Raw genomic sequence first — 20,257 nt, 5'->3', positions numbered from 1 at the left:
AAATGAAACCCCCTTTTGCTACTCTGGCCAAGGGCTCTCAGGGATGCAGGGAACAGCCATAATCCTTTAAGCAAGAGGTCAGGTAGCCAGGGTGGTGCTCCTCTGCATATCCATAATCCATTCAGGTACCATCTCCTGCCATTCCCAACCCTCCGAAGCCAGAGGCAATACTCACACCTGGACCCATTGTCCCCCCCCCCCCCGGGCCAGGTACTCAAGGATCCCCTCCCAGATACTTACTGGTACTTGCTTAACAATGTCCTGGGACATCTGCATTGTTACCGTATGTTAATCCTGTTTACCTCCTGTTTACCTGTATGCTAATGCCCCTTGCCCCTTCCCCTTTTCTGACGTTTTACCCTGTCACAAGTGATGTATGTATGATGCTTTCGATGTACATTATGGGATGGTGGTGGGAACTTTTAAAAGTTCTTGCAGCCCTGTTCATGGTGTTCAGTCTGGTATTGAACCTGCTGCGCAGTAATAAACCTTGCTGTTTGCTCCGGATCATGGCTGGACTCCTTCCTTTTATACTCTGCAACGACCACAGGCCCTTGCCTGATGAGCTGGGTGGCTGAGCATTCTCGCACCCAGAATTTTGCCCTAACAGTCGCTTTTTATCTTTGGGCGATGCTCAGAACAAAACAGGAAGAAAGCAGGTGGTGGACTTTTGGGGGAATTGGAGTCCTTTTACTTCTTCTTCTCTCCTTTAGGAGGAATATAACTTTCCATCTCCCTCTCATAACGAACTTTGCCACTGTTTGCCATGTCTTCAAACTTGCCTATTTGTTTTGCTGACATTGTCCACCATTCAGACGATTGGGTTGCATTTCGCAGGGCAGAAGAGTCCGGACCTTGGTGTATTCAGCTTGCTAGGCTTACAGGAGTCCGGACGTATGAAAGGGGTCGGTCTTGCTGTGGGCAGGATTCCTGCATTACCGGGGGGGTTGGACTAGATGACCCTGGGGGTCCCTTTCAGGCCAGCTCTACAGGATTTCTGTGAGGGGTTCAAGTGAAAGGAGCGGCTGTAGATAGTTTCTGTGCTTCAGGCTGCTATCCTATACAGGCTTACCTAGGCATAGATTGATTTCTTAAGATGGTTGTGTGAAAATTATTATGGACAAAGTATAATTATGTAGCGCCTGTATTGTAGGCTCAGCTTATACATATGTGTAAATAAGCAATACATCATAAAGACACCACTATCTCCACTGTGGAAATATGAACCCTGGGTAAGTGCCTGGGCCCCTGGAATCTCACTGTTGTGGATATTGGGGTGGCATGGAACAATATTAAAACTTGCAGTTTGCCCCCCCTCCTCCATTCCCTCAATACTTTTCATATAATCATAGAATCACAGTACTCCAGGTGAGGTCTGACCAGGGCAGAATACAGTGGTACCGGTACTATTACTTCCCTTGATCTAGATGCTATACTCCTATTGATGCAGCCCAGAATGGGATAAGGCAAAAGATGGGATAAGGCAAAAGCAGGCAAACTTTAATTTATTTCTGTACAGCAGGCTTTGCTAAGCTGATTCCCCTCTGTGTGCTTTGGACTACAACTCCCATCTGCCTCTGGCAGCGCAGTTGTGGTCCAAAGCACGTGGAAGGTGCCAGGCTGGCAAAGGATGCTGTTCATTCATAATATGAGTGCCCATGTGCGTAGTATGGGATATGCCTTGTCCTTGCTCTTGCATAACCACAGCTGGCCCTCAGCAGGCTCATTGAGAATGTCCCTTTTTATAGCTGCTTGTCCTGACCTTTCTCTGATCCTCCTTATTATTTCCCTGGATTTCCCCCCTTTTGGTGTTATTAGACTGGAGTCAGTTTCACCTGGGCTCTGTAGCCCCACCCACGTCCCCACTTTGTGGCACCTCCCCTCCTGTGCCTTGGCCCCTCCCCTTGCCCCTCCCCTCCCATGCCTTGGGCCCACCCCTTGCCCCCCCTAGTTTTGATCCTGGGTACGCCCCTGGCCAGTCTCTTGATCATTTCTGTCGATCATTTCTGGCTCTCACAGTATCCGTTTTTTTAGGTATGGTAACCAAATCTGTGAATGATATTCCAAGCATGGTTGTAAAAATACAAAGAATTCTGGGGCTTTAACTTGGGCCGGAGAGGGTAACCTTGCATTTTGTTTCAAAAGAAAGCATAGCGGTTAGTACATAGCTGCCTCTGGTTGAAATTCGATCTGCCAGACTACTTCTTGTTTGGAAAAGGAAGGGTCTGTCCGCTAAAAATGAGTTATAAGTCTTGTGTGAGAAGTGGTATCTACAGGGTGATGTGATCTATCCTGCAAGCGTTAACCTCTAAAACATTCAGGGCATGGAGGGTATAATATACAACACGTTTGTGTCAATTATGTATCTGCAAGAGAGATTCAAGTGTACTGTATTGTGGAATAGTATAAACACTCAGAAGACTGCTTGCCTACTATAGCTTGCAACTGATTTAGGACTTTGTAACCTTTTTTCTACCTGATTCAAAGTTACTCTTTAAAGGGGAGGGATTAATACTACTAGCTGAAGTTCTGGACAATGTTAATGGTCAACATGACTGCATACCTTGCTGGCTGGGGGCATGAAAGCTGCTACGTTGGAAGGATGTTGTTCCTTTTAAACAAAACAGAATGTCCCTGTGTTTCTATCCAAATTCTTAGAATTGCTTCACCCAGTATTTCTCCACCCCTACCCATGCATTAGTATTCATGGCACAGAAAAATGGTAATGTGTGAAAGCGATCAGTATTCACTTGAAATGAAGAGATTGTGGTCATTATTAATGCCCAAACTTGGTGTGCATCGTTGAGCATCCATAAAAATAACTGGATCCAAGTACATTCTTTTTCTATGGATCTGAGAGAATTGGGTTGGGGTGGTATATAACTGTGAAACACTCTGAAACTGTAGATTCCTGCGGCATGATAAATCTTTCGGAATGGTTATGGCTATGGCTTTTTTTTAAAAAAAAAAAAAGTATAGTTAATGTGCCCCTAGTTTTCTAGCCTTCAGGGAGGAGTGGGGTTGTTTGAGGAAAAAAAAATGGTTTATTGCTTGTATTCCAGTGCTTGACTAATCCCTAGGTAGGACTTGTTAATCTGCTTCTCATAAATTAATACTATGCATTTAGCTTGCAAGTACAACCAGCCCCTGAACGGTGTATTGTGGGATATGGGACAAGATAAAAATTGTGCCTGAAGCAATATCAGTTGAACAAAACCAGACCGGCACAGCTAGTCCACTGTTGCTTGTGAGGGCAGGCATTGTTTGATCAAAGAAGCAGCCGTGTATCAGTTAACTTAATCCAAGATTGATTGGCAGGGATACCTTCACATGTCAGATTATTGTGCAGTCAGAATGATCGACCCACTGGTATACAATGCAAGCATATTTTTGTATCAGGCTCCATGGGCCTCCTGTAGCATTTCCAAAACAGAGTATATGGTGGGGTGTTTTGTTTTATTTTTTTACTCTGGGGGTTTAGATGCCAGAATCATAGAATTGGAAGGATGCCCTAGGGGCGCTGGTGGAGGGCGGGGGCTGCAGTACGCCCCGGGTGTCATCCCTGGGGGGTGACATTGCCTGGGACGCTTGCTGCGGGTGCCTCCCTCATGGGACACTCGCTGCAGGTGGCGCCACGCCACTCCCATGGGCGGCTTGCCCCACCCCCGGATGCACAGTATGAGCGCCGCTCCGGGTGCCAAAGAGGCTAGCTCCACCTCTGCCTAAAGGCATCTAGTCCAACCCCCTTCAATTCAGGATTCGCAACTAAAGAATCCCTGACAGATGGCCATCCAGTCTCTGCTTTAAAACCTGCAATGAAGGAGAGTGATGCTTTGTACCATCTCAATCTGCCTGTTGTCAAGAGAAATAATCTCTTATCAGAATGACTCCTAGCAATAGATTCCCTTTTTAAAGGAAGTCCCCCCCCCTGTTCATTAAATGTTTGGGGAGGGATGGAGGGAGACAGTATAGGCTCCATCACCATCTGATCTCTGCAGAGTACTGGTAATTGCAGCCTGCTTTTTCAGGGTTTCCAGTTGCCCGGGTAGAGCCCTCTGCATGTACGTGCTGGGTTTCTTTCAGACTTTACAATGAATGCATGTAGATTACAGGCTTCCCCACCCTCCCACCCCCACAGTTATTAAACATGGGTAATAGCAACATATGGAAAAGAGCTATAATGTTTGCTATAACAAGGCACACTTTCGGAAATGCCTTCCCAATGTGTCTTTAGCAAGTTGTCGACTGACATTCTGGTTTCTTTTCATATTTCACTATAAAGAGTTTTCTGTGAGATGCTTCTTAAAAACAGCAGTATTTCTGCCACCGATATCATCTGTGAACTAATCTTTTCTCATTTTATTCATCTACGATTGTAGCAGTTCTATAATATAAATATTGAAAAGCGCTCCTGACCTTGCTTTGTGTTTCCCCTTACTATGGTGTATTAATCACAGGTGGTTCTGCGAGGGCAAAGAACTGCAAAATTCTCCTGATATTCAGATCTGTTGTGAAAGTGGAGGGCTCCATACACTAATTATAGCAGAAGCCTTTGAAGACGACACAGGGCGCTACTGTTGCCTGGCCTCAAATTCTGTTGGTTCTGATTCTACATCAGCAGAACTGTTTGTTGAAGGTAAGAGAGAGCATCAACTGAAGGTCACAAACAGGGAAAGAAGTGAAAACATTATGCTTTAGATGCCATTGGTTCAACTCGGCCCTCCAGATGTTTTGGGACTACAACTCCCATAATCCCTGACCACTGGTCCTGTTAGCTAGGGATGATGGGAACTGTAGTCCCAAAACATCTGGAGGGCCGAGTTTGCCTATGCCTGGTCTAGCCCCACCTTGAATGGGGCTCATTACCATTCAGTACTTTTAAGCATAATACTACAGTGATGGGAGTTCGGTTCTGTTTTTGTTTTGTTTTGTTTTTAAAAAAAACTTGTTTGTTTTGTTTTGAAGTGCTCTAGACTCCATGACAGCATCCATCATCCTTGAACATACCCTTTTCCATCCCCTGTAGGTGCCAGCTCTTCTGATTCTGACAGTGAGATTTTCAGATCAAAATCTGGAGCCATGCCACAGTAAGTTTACATAGCAAGATTTAATTATACACTTTGTTTCTAGGACGCTTTGGGAGGATTATTGCAAAGTTGTTCTGCTTCACCTCTTGCAGTCATTCCGTGGGGGGGGGGGAGACTAACCAGTGTTAATTAATGATCAGATCCTGTTAAAATATTGCAGTGCACATTAAACATGGGGCAGCACAGATAGAGATTCTGGTTCAGAGTCTCCATTTAGAAAGCCTTTGCTGGCTGTACATTGTTTTGCTGAAGTACATGTTCATACTGCTGTATGTATTTTTTTTTTTAACCATTTACTTTCACAGATAGTTATCACCTTTTAAAGCTATGCCTGCCATTCTGTTATATCTGAAATTGAGACATGGCAATGAATCATTTGTAAACATTTAGTGAACACATGCCCTTACTTTTCTTAGGTTTTGTAACTGAATGTATATACACCAAGATGAAATGTATCAAATATTGAGGGCTACCTGCACTTTTTTTCTCCTATGGGAAAAGACCCCAAAGATTCTGTGAAGAGAACGTTTTGCAATTTTGCAATAAAACATTAGGGTTAAATATTCATTTTATAACTCTTTTCTGCTATACAGTACTGGAAAAGTGGATGAGCTTCTGTTGACTGGTTAAAATCCCTGATCATGGCAGACTTTGGGTGGCCTTCAGAAAGTCACAGCCTACCAGAAACTCAACTGTTCCTCAGAAATACATTGTGCTTCACCCAACACAAACATGTGAAAGGGAAGCATTTTATGCCAAGATTGACTGATTACTACTTGTTTGACTTATCTAGGGCCCAGAAGAAAAGTACTTCTGTTTCTTTAACAATAGGATCTTCTGCTCCAAAGGCTGGAATCACTACAGCAGTCATCCAGCCTATTTCTGTGCCTAATCTGCAGGTATGTAGATGTCTCATTTCTAAGACATCAAAAGTTGACTCAAGTTCTTGGTAGCACGCTGTGACATGTTTGCCCAGGACTTGGCGGATGAAGTGACTCTCATCCTTTCTACCTTGGACTTCTCTTAGATGCAGTTTCTGTACATGAAATGTCATTGACTGCCTTTTTTATCAAAGTTGCCTGGTGACAGAGTTAAATGGCAGTAATTGCAAAATTTGGTTCTCAATATACTTGCTTTCTTTATAAGTGGTCAATATGGTGGGGCAGGAGACTGGGACTGTTTACAGGAATATGTATACTTTATACATAACGTAGCAGGAATATGTATACTTTATTAGTAAATGTGTAAGTGAGATAAGCATAGCTGCCAAGTTATCCTTTTTTTAAGGGAAATTCCCTTATGCTGAATAGGCTTCCTCGTGAGAAAAGGGAAAACTTGGCAGCTATGGATAAGGATATATCAGTGCAGGAATTTTATTACTAATAGTGCTGATGGTTTGCAAATTTCTGGGTTTAACTGTTTTCCAGGTCCAAAGTCCTACTTCATACCTCTGCAGATTAGATGGATCAAAACCTAGTAATGCTGCACCTATTTTTACAAAGGTCTGTTTTTTCCACTGAAATGCTAATTCTATGGTTTTGGGATGAAATAGCAAAATGTTTTTTTTTTTTTAGTGCAAGGATAATTTCAATCCTATTAAACCTGCTGAATAAAGATGGGTTCCTTTATTGTAAGATAGTAATGGACTTCTAGTGATGACACTTTTCCTATAATGATTACTTTCTATTCTTTGCCATGCAAAAGAGGCAGTTATGTATTTTTTTGCATTCACTTCTCTTTTAATCATTTCTGAAAGTATCAATATAGGCATTTAAAAAATCATCATTTGGCTCACACCTTCAGTGTAACTGAGAATAAATTCACATGAAAATTCTCTTGTGCAAGTACTACTGAAATGAATACAGTGGTACCTCTGGTTACGAACTCAATTCGTTCCAGAGGTCTGTTCTTAACCTGAATCCGTTCTTAACCTGAGGTACCACTTTAGCTAATGGGGCCTCCCGCTGCCGCTGCACCACCGGTGTGCGATTTTTGTTCTCATACTGAGGTAAAGTTCTTAACCTGAGGTACTACTTCTGGGTTAGCGGAGCCTGTAACCTGAAGTGTTTGTAACCCGAGGTGTTTGTAACCCGAGGTACCACTGTACTGTGTGCTTGTACAGCTTCCACCTTCTCCCAGATGGATTGTGCCCAACATTTGATCATTTTTGATTGCACATGTTCCATGAGGATGAGTTCATCCCTATCTTAGCATATCAAAAACTCTACATACACACACACACACACACACACACACACCCCACACAAACTCCAAAATACTTTTTAAAATGTCTTGTGGATCAGAGAGGGTTCTTTCTGCTGCCAGCATGGTTTTTGTTCCCATGCTGGTTGTAATTCAGATTTCCAAAATAAGAATTTGCTCAAATTAATTGCTATGCCACCATTAAATGCAGTAAGAATGGAAAATAGCATATGCATTGCTGTAATTATCTGCAGGTAGTTTGTCTGCTGACAGGGTTGAGGCTTTTTAATACACACACACACACATACACATACACTAGCTGGCCCGGCCACGCGTTGCTGTGGGTTTTTGTGTTAAATGGACCTTTTTCTGTTAAATGGACCTTCAAAGTCTCACTTTAGAGTCCCCTCACCTGCCCTGTCCCAACCCTGACTCCCCTACTGTGAGTTTCAAAAAGAAGACCCCCCCCACGCGTGTTCCTGAAAATGTCCCCACCCCCCACTGCTTTGGCTGACTCAGGGTCCTACTTCCCCCCCATGGCTACGTGTTTCCCCCCTCCCTTTGTTGTGCCACATCCCTGTGAGCCCCCTCCTTCATTGTTGTGCCTCATCCCCGTGATTCCCCCACCCTGTGAAAGGCCCATATTCTGATTTTGCCTGTGGCCTACTGGGCAATGTTGCAGCCTACTCAGTTTTTCCTGTCCCAACCCACCCCCCACTGCTTTGGCTGACTCAGGGTTCTTCCTTCTCCCCCACCCCATGGCTATGTATTTTTCCCCTCCCTGTGACCCCCCCCCCGTTGTGAAACACCCTAGTCTGTTTGTTTTTGCCTGTGGCCTACTGAATGGTGCGGCCTACTCAGTTTTTAGTTCTACTCAGACTGTTTTTAGTTGGTTGGTGTGGAATTTTGTGATGTCATCATGGCGCAGCTTTGGAGGCAGAAGCGTGCTATCTGCCTTTCTATTGGATGCTGCTGGAGTCTTCAGAGCTTCTGGTGGTGACGTCTAATTTGGGCACCACTTTTTTGTGTGTTTAATCATTATTTTAGGTGTGAAAGGTGTGGGTTTTTTTGGGGGGAAATATGCCAGATCCCTCCCTGATGGGCATGGAACGTTGTGGCCAAATTTGTTACATTACGGTTCAGCAGTTACGGAGAAAGGCTGTGACCTCCGTGTGCACAATGCCTACATTTATATATAGAGAGATTTGGAGTTGAAGGTTCAAATAATCTGTTTATCAAATTTAACAGGAGCTACAAGATTCAACAGCAAGTGAAGGACAAGTCATTGTGCTTGAGTGCAGAGTGAGGGGAGCACTTCCTTTGCATGTCATTTGGTCTCGGCAAGGAACCGAAATACAGGATTCTCCAGATTTCCGAATTCTTCAAAAAAGTAAGTGGCAGATTAATTGTTGGTTCAGATATCCCTGCAGTATAAAAACAAATGGGAGAGTATATGCCTCAGGTTTGTTTTAGTTTGCACAACTACTTTTTAGGCTTGACATTTCATTATAGTATTCCCTTACCCTTTACCTGTATCTATCAGATTACTCGATGAGTTAAATTTGTTATCAAATATTACCCTTCTATAAAACAGGAGTGGGAGACCTGTGGCTTCTCCGGATGTTGTTTGGACTCCAGCTCCTTTCATCCCTCCTCATTGGCCAAACAGGCTGATGGGATTTCCTTCCTCTCCCCCCCCAAACAATTTATGTACCACTTAACACTGTATTCTAAGTGAAGTTGGAACCCAATGACATTAGAGGGCTACAGGTCCCCATCCTTGCCATAAAGCCTTGACTGTTGTATATGTAATGGTTTTCTAATGCATTTTGTTCTTTCCCCTCCTATTCCCTGTTCATTCTTTGGATGATGTGATGTGCAGAGCCACGATCTGCCGCTGAACCTGGTAAGCATCTTGTGAAAGAACCATCTTTGTTTGCTTGCTCTTTGTGTGTGTCAAGTGAAGCTAAATAGTGTAATGTTTCTGCAAGGGACTGGTAACATGAAACCCCCTCCAAGACAGCCTATTCTTTATCGCAGACTTCAGACCCTGCTACTCTGTACTTCACATCAGTTTCTTTATTAGTGAAACAGCAAATCCCATCCAGACCAATGTGGGGAGGCCCAGTGGAGTGAAACTTTTTAAAGAACCTGCTCTCAGAAAATTGCATTACCTTGCAAGTTGCTTAATCGTCACAATTCAACCACCGAAACTACTGGCATGTTTTCATTCGTATCAGACTACTAAATGTTAGATTTCCTCTTCTCAAATATGTGCTAAATAAAATGTAAGCCCATTCATCCTTTAAAAAAAGCCTAGTTCAGCATTCCTTTTAGTATATTAGGGCAGAATTCAGCCAGTCTTAAAATGCAAATGGAAGGAACTTGTTTCCCCACTTTTATCTCCCTTTGTTTGTAATGCTTTCTGCAGTTGTTGCATAGAAAGCACTCTGTTCGCTTGAAAGTTCTGTTGCATAGAAAGCGCTCTGTTCGCTTGAAAGTTCTGTACAGATGTTAAGCGTTATTAATAGTTCAACTCCCCCACCAGCCATCTCTGGACAAATCCCCAAGCAATTTCACAAGGGAAGCTCCAGTCAGGTGCTCCAAGATCAGAGCTACGAGACTGGCAGCATTTAATCTGTTCCTTCCGTCCCCTCTAGATCAAAGAGTTGCAAAGAGGTGGATCCCCACCCAGTCATGTCACATTTCAGTTTTGTAGCAGTGTTTTCGGTTGTAAGGTGGGATGTGAGGTAGGACACGAGAAGAGCCTTGCTAGATCAGAACAAAGGTCTGTCTGGTGCAGCGTCCTGTATCCCACAGTGGCTAGTCACATGCTTCTGGGAAGCCCACAACAGGACACAAGAGCAAACAGCTCCCTCCTTCCCTATTATTCCTGGCAACTGGAGGTAGCACATAGCCATTGTAACTAGGAGCCACAGTTTTCTTTATCTTCCATGATAAAGGTGTGAAACTGATGGTAGGAGATTCTAAACCAGGGAGGGGAGCTTATGACCTTCCAGATGTTGCTACATTGCAGCTCCCATTGTCCCTGACCATCAGCGATGCAGGCTAGGACGATGGGCCTTGGAGAGCCACAGGCTCCCCCATTGCTGTTCTGGGTTGATAATGGAGGGTGACAAAGTAGAGTTGTCAGAGGTCGTGAAGCAAATGAACTTTAGGAAGGGAGAATCCAACGAGCTCAATATGGTCTACAGCGATTGAAAGCAGCTTTCCAGGGTTTCAAATGGGGTTTTCCCCAGCCCTACCTGGGGTTGAACCTGGGACTTTTCATATGAATTAGCCACTGAGCCACTGGTAGAATAAGACAGTATACAGAGGTGGAGTTCTTTACTGGAGATGCCCAGCAAACACGGTGGCCAGAGCAAATGAAATAAATGTTTGAAATAAGACTGAGTGGCTCAGAGGAGCAGGAGGAAACATAGGGCACCTCGTAGCAGGTTCCTCAGTCACTGCTGCCAACTGTAAGTGTAACTATGGGGACACGAGGGGATGAGAGTGCAAACTGGCTCAGCTTCAGGAGCCTGTCCTTCAGGCAAGGGCTCAGAAGAATTGCAGCCAATTAAAATACAGATGCTTGCAGGAGTGTTACACTTCACATGAAACGCTCCATTGTCTGTCTCCGTTCCTAAAGTATTTTCTTCCTACGTTAAAATTACTGGTGCCATAAATAGAACAGGAAATCAAAGAGGACAGCTTTTATCTGTGCATCTGCTAATCCCCAACAGTCAGAACAACAACAGCAAAAATCCCGGGATGGCCAGTTGCTGCATACTTATAGGTCAGGCACGGTGAGGTCAAGAGTGGGGGGAGAGAGAGAGCTGTGCTTTGTGAATTCAGGCAGCTGAGCGCTTATGAAACAGGTTTTTCTTGTCATTGCAAAGTTGTATCTGGCTAATGTGTTTTACACTCTTTTCTCTGTCTAGACGGAAATCAGCCTGCATCACAAATCTCTTCAGACTGTTTTGAGAATTAATAGCCAGTCAAATTACTTAAGGCCAACATCACAGTTTGTCAAGTTACCTGCTCAGTGCTACGTTATTTTGACATTTTGACTTTATGCTGATTGACTCCTTCAAAGAGCAGTCTGTTTTAGGAAGGAGGCAAGAAAACCTGCAGAATCATTTGCCAGCTGTTGATGCTCTGGCCATTACTCAGCTGTCTGGAAGCAGCCACAAAGTATATTGAATTTCTTTAAAACAATTGTCTTGTTGGTATTCAAAAATGCTGTACTCAGTATCTTTTCTTTGGGGCTGCGATTAGGGAATTGCTGAACAGAAAAATCTTTCAGAACGGGGTTGAAGGCATTGGACACACACATGCAAAAAGAAACACGCTTTTTTAAAAGTTGTTTTCTGCTTTGGGGGCATATATTTGGAAAGCTGCTAATGTCCCTCTTTGAGCTGTATTCCAGTCTTCCAGCTCTAGTTATGATCCCTAAACAAAACTCTCAATACCTTGAATGTGAAGAGGGTTTTTATGTCAGCAGGGTCTAAGCATCCTGCACCCTTAACAGCAGGAAAGGAGCTGTGCTGGAACAGTTCACAAATGTTGCAGCTGTGCTAGTTTCTGCAGGGAGAAACCATGAAGTCAAGGCACTGTGTGGGCTCCTCTCCCATGGCTCTGGGCTCCACGCTGTAGGAAGGAGCCACGCTTGAATGGTTCCCAAGATGCAAAGGTAACATGAGAAGGAGGCAACAGATGTAAAGTGCAACCTTTGCATGACTATGGATGGGGGGGGGGGAGAGGGCCTAGCTCCAGAAAAGCAGAATCTAATGTAACAGCATGGAAGCCTCATTATAGGACACCTGGGAAGAAAATACACCAACTCTCCTTGTAGTTCAGAAATAACACTAACAGAATCCAGAGGCTTGCAGCAAATTGGTTAGGCTGCTAATTATTATTATTTTTTGTCATTTTAAAGAAAACTCTGAGGTCAACTGAAACAGTCTAATGGTGTTGATTCCACTCCTTCCGTAATCCTCTCCACACAGTGCCATTGCATCAGCATTGCCACTCCCGCGTCCCGCTGCGTGTCGGAAGCTAAATTTCAGCGACGAGCTAGCTCAACTTGATTCGCCTTCCTTCACAGTTCAGAACTCTGAAGGAATTTTACATGAGGAGAGCAGGCTCAGAGATGTTCAGCTCCCAACATGCGGTGGGGTCTGGGAGCAGCAACAGTGATGAGGCAGAGAGGGCAGAGCTAACCAGTGCAGGGAACCCCTTGTGCAGCGGAGAGCACTTGAGTTCAGAAAGCCTGAATGGGGCTTGCAGCATCCTTCTGTTCTCCATACTGCCCCGAATTTGAGGCGGGGGCAGTGGCAAAACAGCATCCTGCTCTGGTGACAATGTGGAGTGTGAGGCAGGAGAGAGAGAGATGCTAGCAGTACATTGAATTTCATGAGACAGTTTCTTCCTACCATTTTTCCCCTGTTACCTATGCTGTCTTCGGTTGAGCTCTTTGGATTTCTTTGGGGAACCTTGTTATGCACAGCGGAACTGAAGCCCTAGGCCTTTTCCTCTAGGAAGGGGAACGGTTCAGCTAATAGATTAGGCTGAAAAACAACAAGGTTGCTGCCTGATAAAGAAATCCGAACAGGCAAAATAGCTTGGAGAGCTGATTCAGCATTTTAAGATAATCAAGGAGGGGGGGGGGAAGGGTAGGAAATAAGAGGCTAAAGAATAAGGCTGGAGACTTCTGTAGATAAATTATTTAAACAGCAGACTTTTCCTTCCCTGATAAAAGAGAATATATTTTACAGTTTACTTGCCTTTTGGTTGTCAGCTGTGGGAGCCAGCTTGTCTATATAATTGCTTGCTGTGCTCCTACAGAAATGACAGGTTTTATTTTCAGAGTAGTGATTTCATGAAATTCCAGTATATACAGCTCCTTGATCAAATCCCACCACTACCACCTCAACTTTTTTTCTTTTCTTTTTTAAAAAAAACGTATTGCCAACAAATGAGTCCTATTTTATCTTGGTAAGCTTGTAAATACCCTTCTTCTCTCCCACTGGTGTAATGATGGCTCCTCTCTTGTGCAGTACGAGAATGGAGAACAAATTTAAGTTTTATCATGGCAGCAAAATAGCTTAAGTGGGCCCTGGACACAACTGGAGGTCTGGATGTGCCGACTTAAAAAAAATTGTGACTGAAATAAGAGTTTGAACAGGAAGACCTTAGAGCCTGACGAAGCATTTTATAATATAAAATAAATCCCTATTAAGAAACAAATGCATTAACAGAAGTCTTCAAGCCAATCCTCCTGCAGGGGGAAGCCATTTTCTAGGGCGGAAATAGTAAGAAGGTTGGATGAGCAAGTGACTATGTAGAGGGTTTGCCCTTTTGAGTTTCCAAAGTAGCATACGAAGGGAAAACTGGCAAATCTCCATTTCGGAAAGTTGTGCGAAATCTTCCTCCTATATTGTGCTCATGCCACTCTCCCCCCTCACCCTTTTCTGGAAGTACCAAAATGTGTGTGTGTGTGTGTTGTGCCCTTCACACGCTGTTGCAGCTTCCTCAAAGTCCCATTTCTATGATGCAATTTGATGTGGCTGATGGCCACATGTGAAGTTGTTCCCTCATCAGTAGAACAGATTGTGTGTGTGTCCTCTTTCCAACCTAAACGGTATCGTGTCAGAAAAGATGTATGCAGCCTCCCCTGCCCACGTGGTTGCACCATTAACTTGAGTCTACAGCTATGCCAGAGCATCAAGGACCACGTAGACACAGCAGTGGCTGTTATGTATGAGAGACCCCAGTATGACTTGTATTTGCTATCACTGTTTCTGCATGATGCCTCAAGTGGCTCTTTCTGCAGAAGCACATGCAGATGGCAGGGCTTACCACCAAATATGGCACCCCCACATCATATTGCCCCCCAAACCACTATAACACGTTCTAGCACTTTCCCCATGACATGGTGGCGTCATATCCATTTCCTTCACTACTGCCAGCAACGGCAAGCGACGTCTCCAGTAATGTGAAGCTCTGCTCTTGGTTTCTGTGGGAATGTCTCCTCCAATTATCAAGTTGTCAGGGCAGCTGAGGAACTGGTAAAATGCAGCCATAATTTCTCAGGTTGCTTAATTTTTAAATGTCAGCAAGTTTTTTTCCACACGTCCCCATTACTTCTATTAGACTTTAAAGTGTATGAGCGTGTGTGTGTATATATATATATACAGAGTTTTCACAACTGTGATCTGATAGCATCTATTGTTTTAGTTGGGACTTCGCTGTGGAAACTGGGTTGTCTCGGGTTTCTCATAGGAGTCTTGAAAAAGACAAAAAAATGCTGCCTCAAAACATTTTTCTTTACCAACATACTTTTCAGATCTACTGTGTCACTATTGAATTCATGGTCATTTAAAACCTGGAACTTGTTTTACTACAGACAGGACCATGGTTGAATGTGGAACACAAGTCTGATTTCTTTCAGTTAAATAACTTTTCTATATCAGTGTATAGTATCATTGCTGTGGGCATGTTACACTGTCTTGCTTGAATGTCTTTATTGTTGCTTTGAATCTCTGGTAGTGACAACTTAATTGTGTTAAAATAGCTTAATGAAAATGTCTGCTTCCTAGAACTTGACAAAGAAAAAGTGGGAGACAAAGATCACAGTTAAAAATCAAAGCTGCAGTGTCGCATTTTTGGTATAACCCAAACCTATGCAGATACTAACAATTCCAGTACAGTGGTACCTCTACTTACGAATAACTCTACTTACGAATGTTTCTACTTACAAATGGAGCTCCGTCCGCCATCTTGGATGCGGTTTAGATAGGATTTTTTTCTACTTACGAATTTTTAGATAGGGTTGTTTCGACTTACGAATTTTTCTCCCAATGCATTCCTATGGGATTCAACTTACAATTTTTTTCGACTTACGAATGTGTGTTCGGAACGCATTAAATTCGTAAGTAGAGGTACCCTGTTTCTCATATTTTAAGACATACCCATAAAATAAGCCATAGCAGGATTTTTAAGCATTCAAGGAATATAAGCCATACCCCGAAAATAAGACATAGTGATAGGCGCAGCAGCAATGCCGGCCGCGGCAGGAGGAGGAGGAAAAAAATAAGACATCCCTTGAAAATAAGCCATAGTGTGTTTTTTTGAGGAAAAAATAAATATAAGACATGTCTTATAATATGAGAAACACGGTACCACAGTACAAGTAATCACATGAGGTGGGGCAGTGGCAAGTTTCTAAAATGTGTGTGAACCCTCCACAGATACAAAATGCTCCCCACAGCCAACTCATAGAAGGTGACTGAGGGTGGGTTTTTTTTGGGGGGGGGAACAAAGCTACGGTGCTCATACCCACTCTTCGTGCCCCCCACCCACATGTGATTTATTTGTACTGGAATTAACATAGGGCTACATCTGCAGCCAGGGCCGTCTTAAGTATATTTGATCCCTCCGGCGCCCCCGCCCCATTTCCCAACGTGGCGGGCGGGTGGAGCTGCATGACGGGCGCAGCGCGGCTGCCGGGGGCACAGCTCTGCAGCGGCCGGGCGCTCTGGCGCCCTGCGCCACCCAGCCTGGCCGTAGAGCCGGCCCTGTCTGCAGCCCAGTTCTATACACCTGTAGTTCTATATATAAGTCCCAACTGAGTTTAGTGGGATTTACTGCTAAGTGTGTGCAGGGCTGCAACCTTGAAAGCAAGCAGTCTAGTACCTATTAGGTCTTAAAAGAGCTTCGGAATTGTAATGGATGTATTTGGTGCTCTTGCTTAGCAGTTTTGGCTTTGGATTTTGGTTAAAGGGGAACCTGGGAAATGCAGTGTTTTGTGCTGGGCCCTTTCTTTCAAGGAGAGGCCTACGTGTTGCAGAATGTTTGTTGCAATAAACAGAATGATGCTCTTATTCAGACCTTATAATGCCGTGTTCAGTGAAAATGTGAGGGGGTGTCTGTGGATATGAGTGAACTTAGCCCCCGTATGCTGTTGTAGTCATTGCTCTTCACAAGACGGAGGGAAACCACCAGAAGTTCACACACATTTTAGAATCCTGAAAAATTAGGGCTCTAAAGTTATTTAGGGAGCCTCTCCACAAGTAAGAATTCCTCTCTGCTTCAGACAGTTGCCCTTCAGCTCATCATGGTGGGTGATGAGAAAATGATCATGTTTTTGTTTCAAACTAGTCTATCTGTCCCTGCAGTGCTCCCCCCCCCCACCTCACAAGTATTAATATTAAATGTGCAGGCCAGAAAAGGTTGTATTTGCACAATGCGCTTCTTCGGGGCATCGCAAATATAATAGTGATTAACTGCTTATAGGATAATACTATTTAAACCATTGTGTAATATAATAAAAATGAAACAATTAAAATACTCGTGGAAAAACGATCACTTTTAAACTTCTGGAACATTTGTAGCTACAGAGAAATAGATACCAAAAAATGTCTAAATACAATTAAGAACTAAAAGAAAGAATCGAAGTTTAAAAGTGAAGTGGTTATCAAGATGGATGTTGTTCCAACCTGACCCATGGGCTTGCATGTGATTGTCTTCTTCCTTGACAGGTTAGGGAGGTTATGAAAGCAGAAGAGAGATTGGGTGGCTGCCATCCAACCCAAAAAGAAGCACCTTTTGCTGGAAAAGCACCAGCAAATATAATTATAGGACTTTTTTAAAAATTTGCATGATCTGCTGCTATTTGAGAACAAGCTGGTGCAGATTGAAACTTCCAGTGCCAGCTATACTTTTATTTTGTTTTGATTTTATTGGATCCTTCATATTATAGGTTATCTTCCATATTATTTCCTGCCGTGAACTTTCAGGCTCGAGTTGTTTGGAATTTAAATCTAGAATTTAAAATGAATGACAACTTTGTCTGTAATTACTGCACAAATAACTAGCAAACATCATTTGCACCGGTTATTGTTGAAGAAAAGTGGCATTCCTTGAACCCTTTGTGCATTCTTATTCTTGGAGAGCCTGCTGATTTCATCAATTTTCTCAATATTTTGCTGAATTATTCTACTTTTTAGCACTTACATTCCTGTAAAATGTATAACTTCCACATGCACTTAACATAACAGAATAGAATTACATAAAAAGAATCCATTGTCTGAAACTGCTGGTGTAAAAAGTCTGCCGGGTCAAAAATAACCGTCTTGCCTATTAATTGTCTGATGTGATCTTTCATTAGTCATAATCTAGATCAGATTAAAACTGATGTGTTCTGGTAAGTAATTCTAGACCACAAAATTTTATGTCATATTCTACAGACTGCTCTGTGCTGCCAGCTAGCTGTTCTTCTGTCTGGCGAGGGGGTGGAATCCTATACTGGACATTTTTTAAATCAGTACTTCATTTTCAGACTGTCTCCAGCACAGGAAGTCTTTGGATATATGATAATAAAATTTTTTTAAGGGAAAACAGTTCAACTTAATTGAGACACCAATCAGCTGCCACTCACTGCAACTTGAAGAATTGCTTCCTGGGTATAATAATTTAACTGTAAGAGGAAGACAATCATGGTGCGTTCTGGATGGCTGCATTACTTTCCTACAAACATGGATACAGTGAGGCTCGAAACAGAAAAGGTCGTCCCAAGTTTCTGTATTCTTTCAATGAGACAAATATGAATGTATCACAGCACAAACTAGGGTTGCCAGACTCAATAGAGGACAGGACTTCTGTGCCTTTAATTGCCCTGCTCTCTTTTGAGTCTGGAAACCTTAAAGAGAAACCAGCAGACCCTTTGTTTAATTTCCAAGCAAGGGAAGTAAGTCCCTTTGAGCTGAATATAGCTTACTCCCACGTAAGTGCACAAGTGCAGCCGTTAAAATCATAACAACAAAACCTTTTGAATTAATCCAATCTTAAGGACATTTGGGCTACCTGTGTATTCTGCTGGTGTAGCTAGACTAAGAACCGACCAGGATTGCTCAGAGTGTGCAGTTACTGAGACAAAACTCACACACCGGTTTTGTTGTTTTTTGAAAGAATAAGGGAAATGCCCAAGTTGGCTTGTTTTGAAAACAATTCATAGTTAAGATTATCCACACTTTGCCAGGTTTGGATGACATGGCAAGCTGTGTGTAACTAATAAAAACTGAAAGTGAAAATTTCTGAACTTCTCCTTGGAGCCAAGCCAGTGAAACTGAGGCTGACTTTGGCTCATTCTTGTCAGGCTCATATAAGAGTCAGTGTGGTGGTGTCTGAATCTACTCAATCTATTGCTACTTAGTAGATTTTAATAATGACAATAGTGTCATAAAAAGAGCTACAATAAAAAGCAGAGGACAAAAGCTTAGTGTAGCCATGCTAATCAATTTCCTGCTTCCACCTGAAGCTGCCCGCTTGTTGTGATTGAGCCTTTTTTTGTCAGAGGTTAGGCAGGGGAAAATCTTTCTATAATGGCACCAGGATAAGGTCTTTTTATATTATGAGACGGTGAAGTTTACTGAAATTGCTGCTGTTTAAACTTTATCAGTTCTTTTCCTTAAAAAAATATCTTGACTCTTACAAAACAGCTTTGAAACATGTTTAATAATCTAGGAGTGTGTGTGTGTGTGTGTGTGTGTGTAACACGTTTAATCTAGGAAGGTGGATTGATGGATTGATGAAACCGATGTCAATGAGTTATCAGTGGTTTAGGATGTATTTAAGGTGGCCAGAAGAAATGCATACTATAATAAAATCTTGAGGTGGGTGCAGAAGGGTCAAATTGCATTTGGGGAAAGTCAAGCTTTGTCCCACTTGCTAGATTTCTGAGGGGGAAATAATAGTTCATTTATTATTAAAACTCCCATCTTAAACATATTTTATCTGAAGTATGTTGCACTGCAGCAAGGCTACTATGTAGTGTGCAATACGGCTGAGGTGCCACTTTCCAATAAATGCCCATATCCCTTCCTAACCAAAGTGCTCTTGGTTTTCTCCAGTAAGCATTCTTTAGGATTACAGCCTCATTTTAATTTCCTGTTGATTTCATTGTGATTTGTATGTGAAAGGAACCACAGGGATCCAACAACATGGGTGTTTGTGTGCATTCCTCTTCTGGTTCCTCACTTCCTCCTCAGGCACTGTTTTTGGGTATTGTGCTTCTTGTTTAACACACAACAGGATTCACAATCAAATCTTGTATTCGGACCCATAGCAGTTCCAGTATATCTTGTGTGCAAATTAACTCACTAATCTGTTGGGGGTTTTTTCTCTCCCCTCCATTCCTTTTTTTAGAGGAGATATGTACTCTTGTAATCGCAGAGACCTTTCCTGAGGATGCTGGAACCTTCACTTGTACAGCAAGAAATGACTATGGATCGGCCACAAGCAGTGCAAAGCTGACCGTGCTGTCAGGTATTCAGCAGTGCTGATGTAGCGTTTAATGTGTATGTGAAAGTCAGTGATGTTTTTCTGGCCTCTCTTGGACACAGCTGCAGCAGTGTAGTGAGACAGTCCCTTCCCCCTTCTGGGTGCATCTCATGTTTAGTCTCTGATGGCCTTCCCACATCCTGTAGTGCCGACTTGATTACTCTGTGTCTGGGTAGGAAGAGTATGTAATGTTGACATGGCGAAGAGGCTTCTACATAATCATCAAAAGGATTTAGGAAATAGGGAAAGGGGCCATATGGATCTCTCTCAACCTCCAGAAATGCAGCTGCTCATTTTGAAGGTCAAGTACCATCAAACATGTGCAACTGAAACAGTCTTGCCCCTCCTCCCCCAGAGGATTGTGGGAAGCTATTTGATCAGTTTCAATCAGTTCACTAATTGTGTGAACCAGACTCTCCTTGTGTTAGCACTTGCAAACACAAAGAAAGGGGATTTAAAAATCTAAGGATAAAGGGCAGAGTCAGAGTTTATCTCATGTCTTTTTAAATCAGACACACACACCCAAACTGCGGCCCTCCAGATGTTTTGGCCTACAACTCCCATGATCCCTAGCTAACAGGACCAGTGGTCGGGGAAGATGGGAATTGTTGTCCAAAACATCT

The 20,257-nt window shown here is 43.0% G+C and overlaps 1 protein-coding gene across 3 annotated transcripts in view; it reads left to right on the top strand.

The window, feature by feature from the left end:
* Positions 1–20,257, top strand: part of PALLD (palladin, cytoskeletal associated protein) — a 225,245-nt gene that overhangs the window by 88,712 nt on the left and 116,276 nt on the right. For 2 of the 3 annotated variants that reach the window (XM_088659970.1, XM_088659984.1), the window contains exons 3-9: positions 4,458–4,636; positions 5,027–5,087; positions 5,881–5,986; positions 6,515–6,589; positions 8,538–8,679; positions 9,172–9,195; positions 19,500–19,619. In XM_088659970.1, the coding sequence (XP_088516096.1) occupies positions 4,458–4,636; positions 5,027–5,087; positions 5,881–5,986; positions 6,515–6,589; positions 8,538–8,679; positions 9,172–9,195; positions 19,500–19,619 (707 nt within the window). The remainder of the gene's footprint in view (positions 1–4,457; positions 4,637–5,026; positions 5,088–5,880; positions 5,987–6,514; positions 6,590–8,537; positions 8,680–9,171; positions 9,196–19,499; positions 19,620–20,257) is intronic. The other variant, XM_088659979.1, reaches the window with a different exon arrangement.

Source organism: Zootoca vivipara, chromosome Z1 (genome assembly GCF_965207765.1).
Source record: "Zootoca vivipara chromosome Z1, rZooViv2.hap1.1, whole genome shotgun sequence".
In the NCBI taxonomy this organism is placed as follows: domain Eukaryota; kingdom Metazoa; phylum Chordata; class Lepidosauria; order Squamata; family Lacertidae; genus Zootoca; species Zootoca vivipara.
The sequence above is the reverse complement of the archived record's forward strand: the minus strand, read 5'-3'. Positions and strand labels throughout refer to the sequence as shown.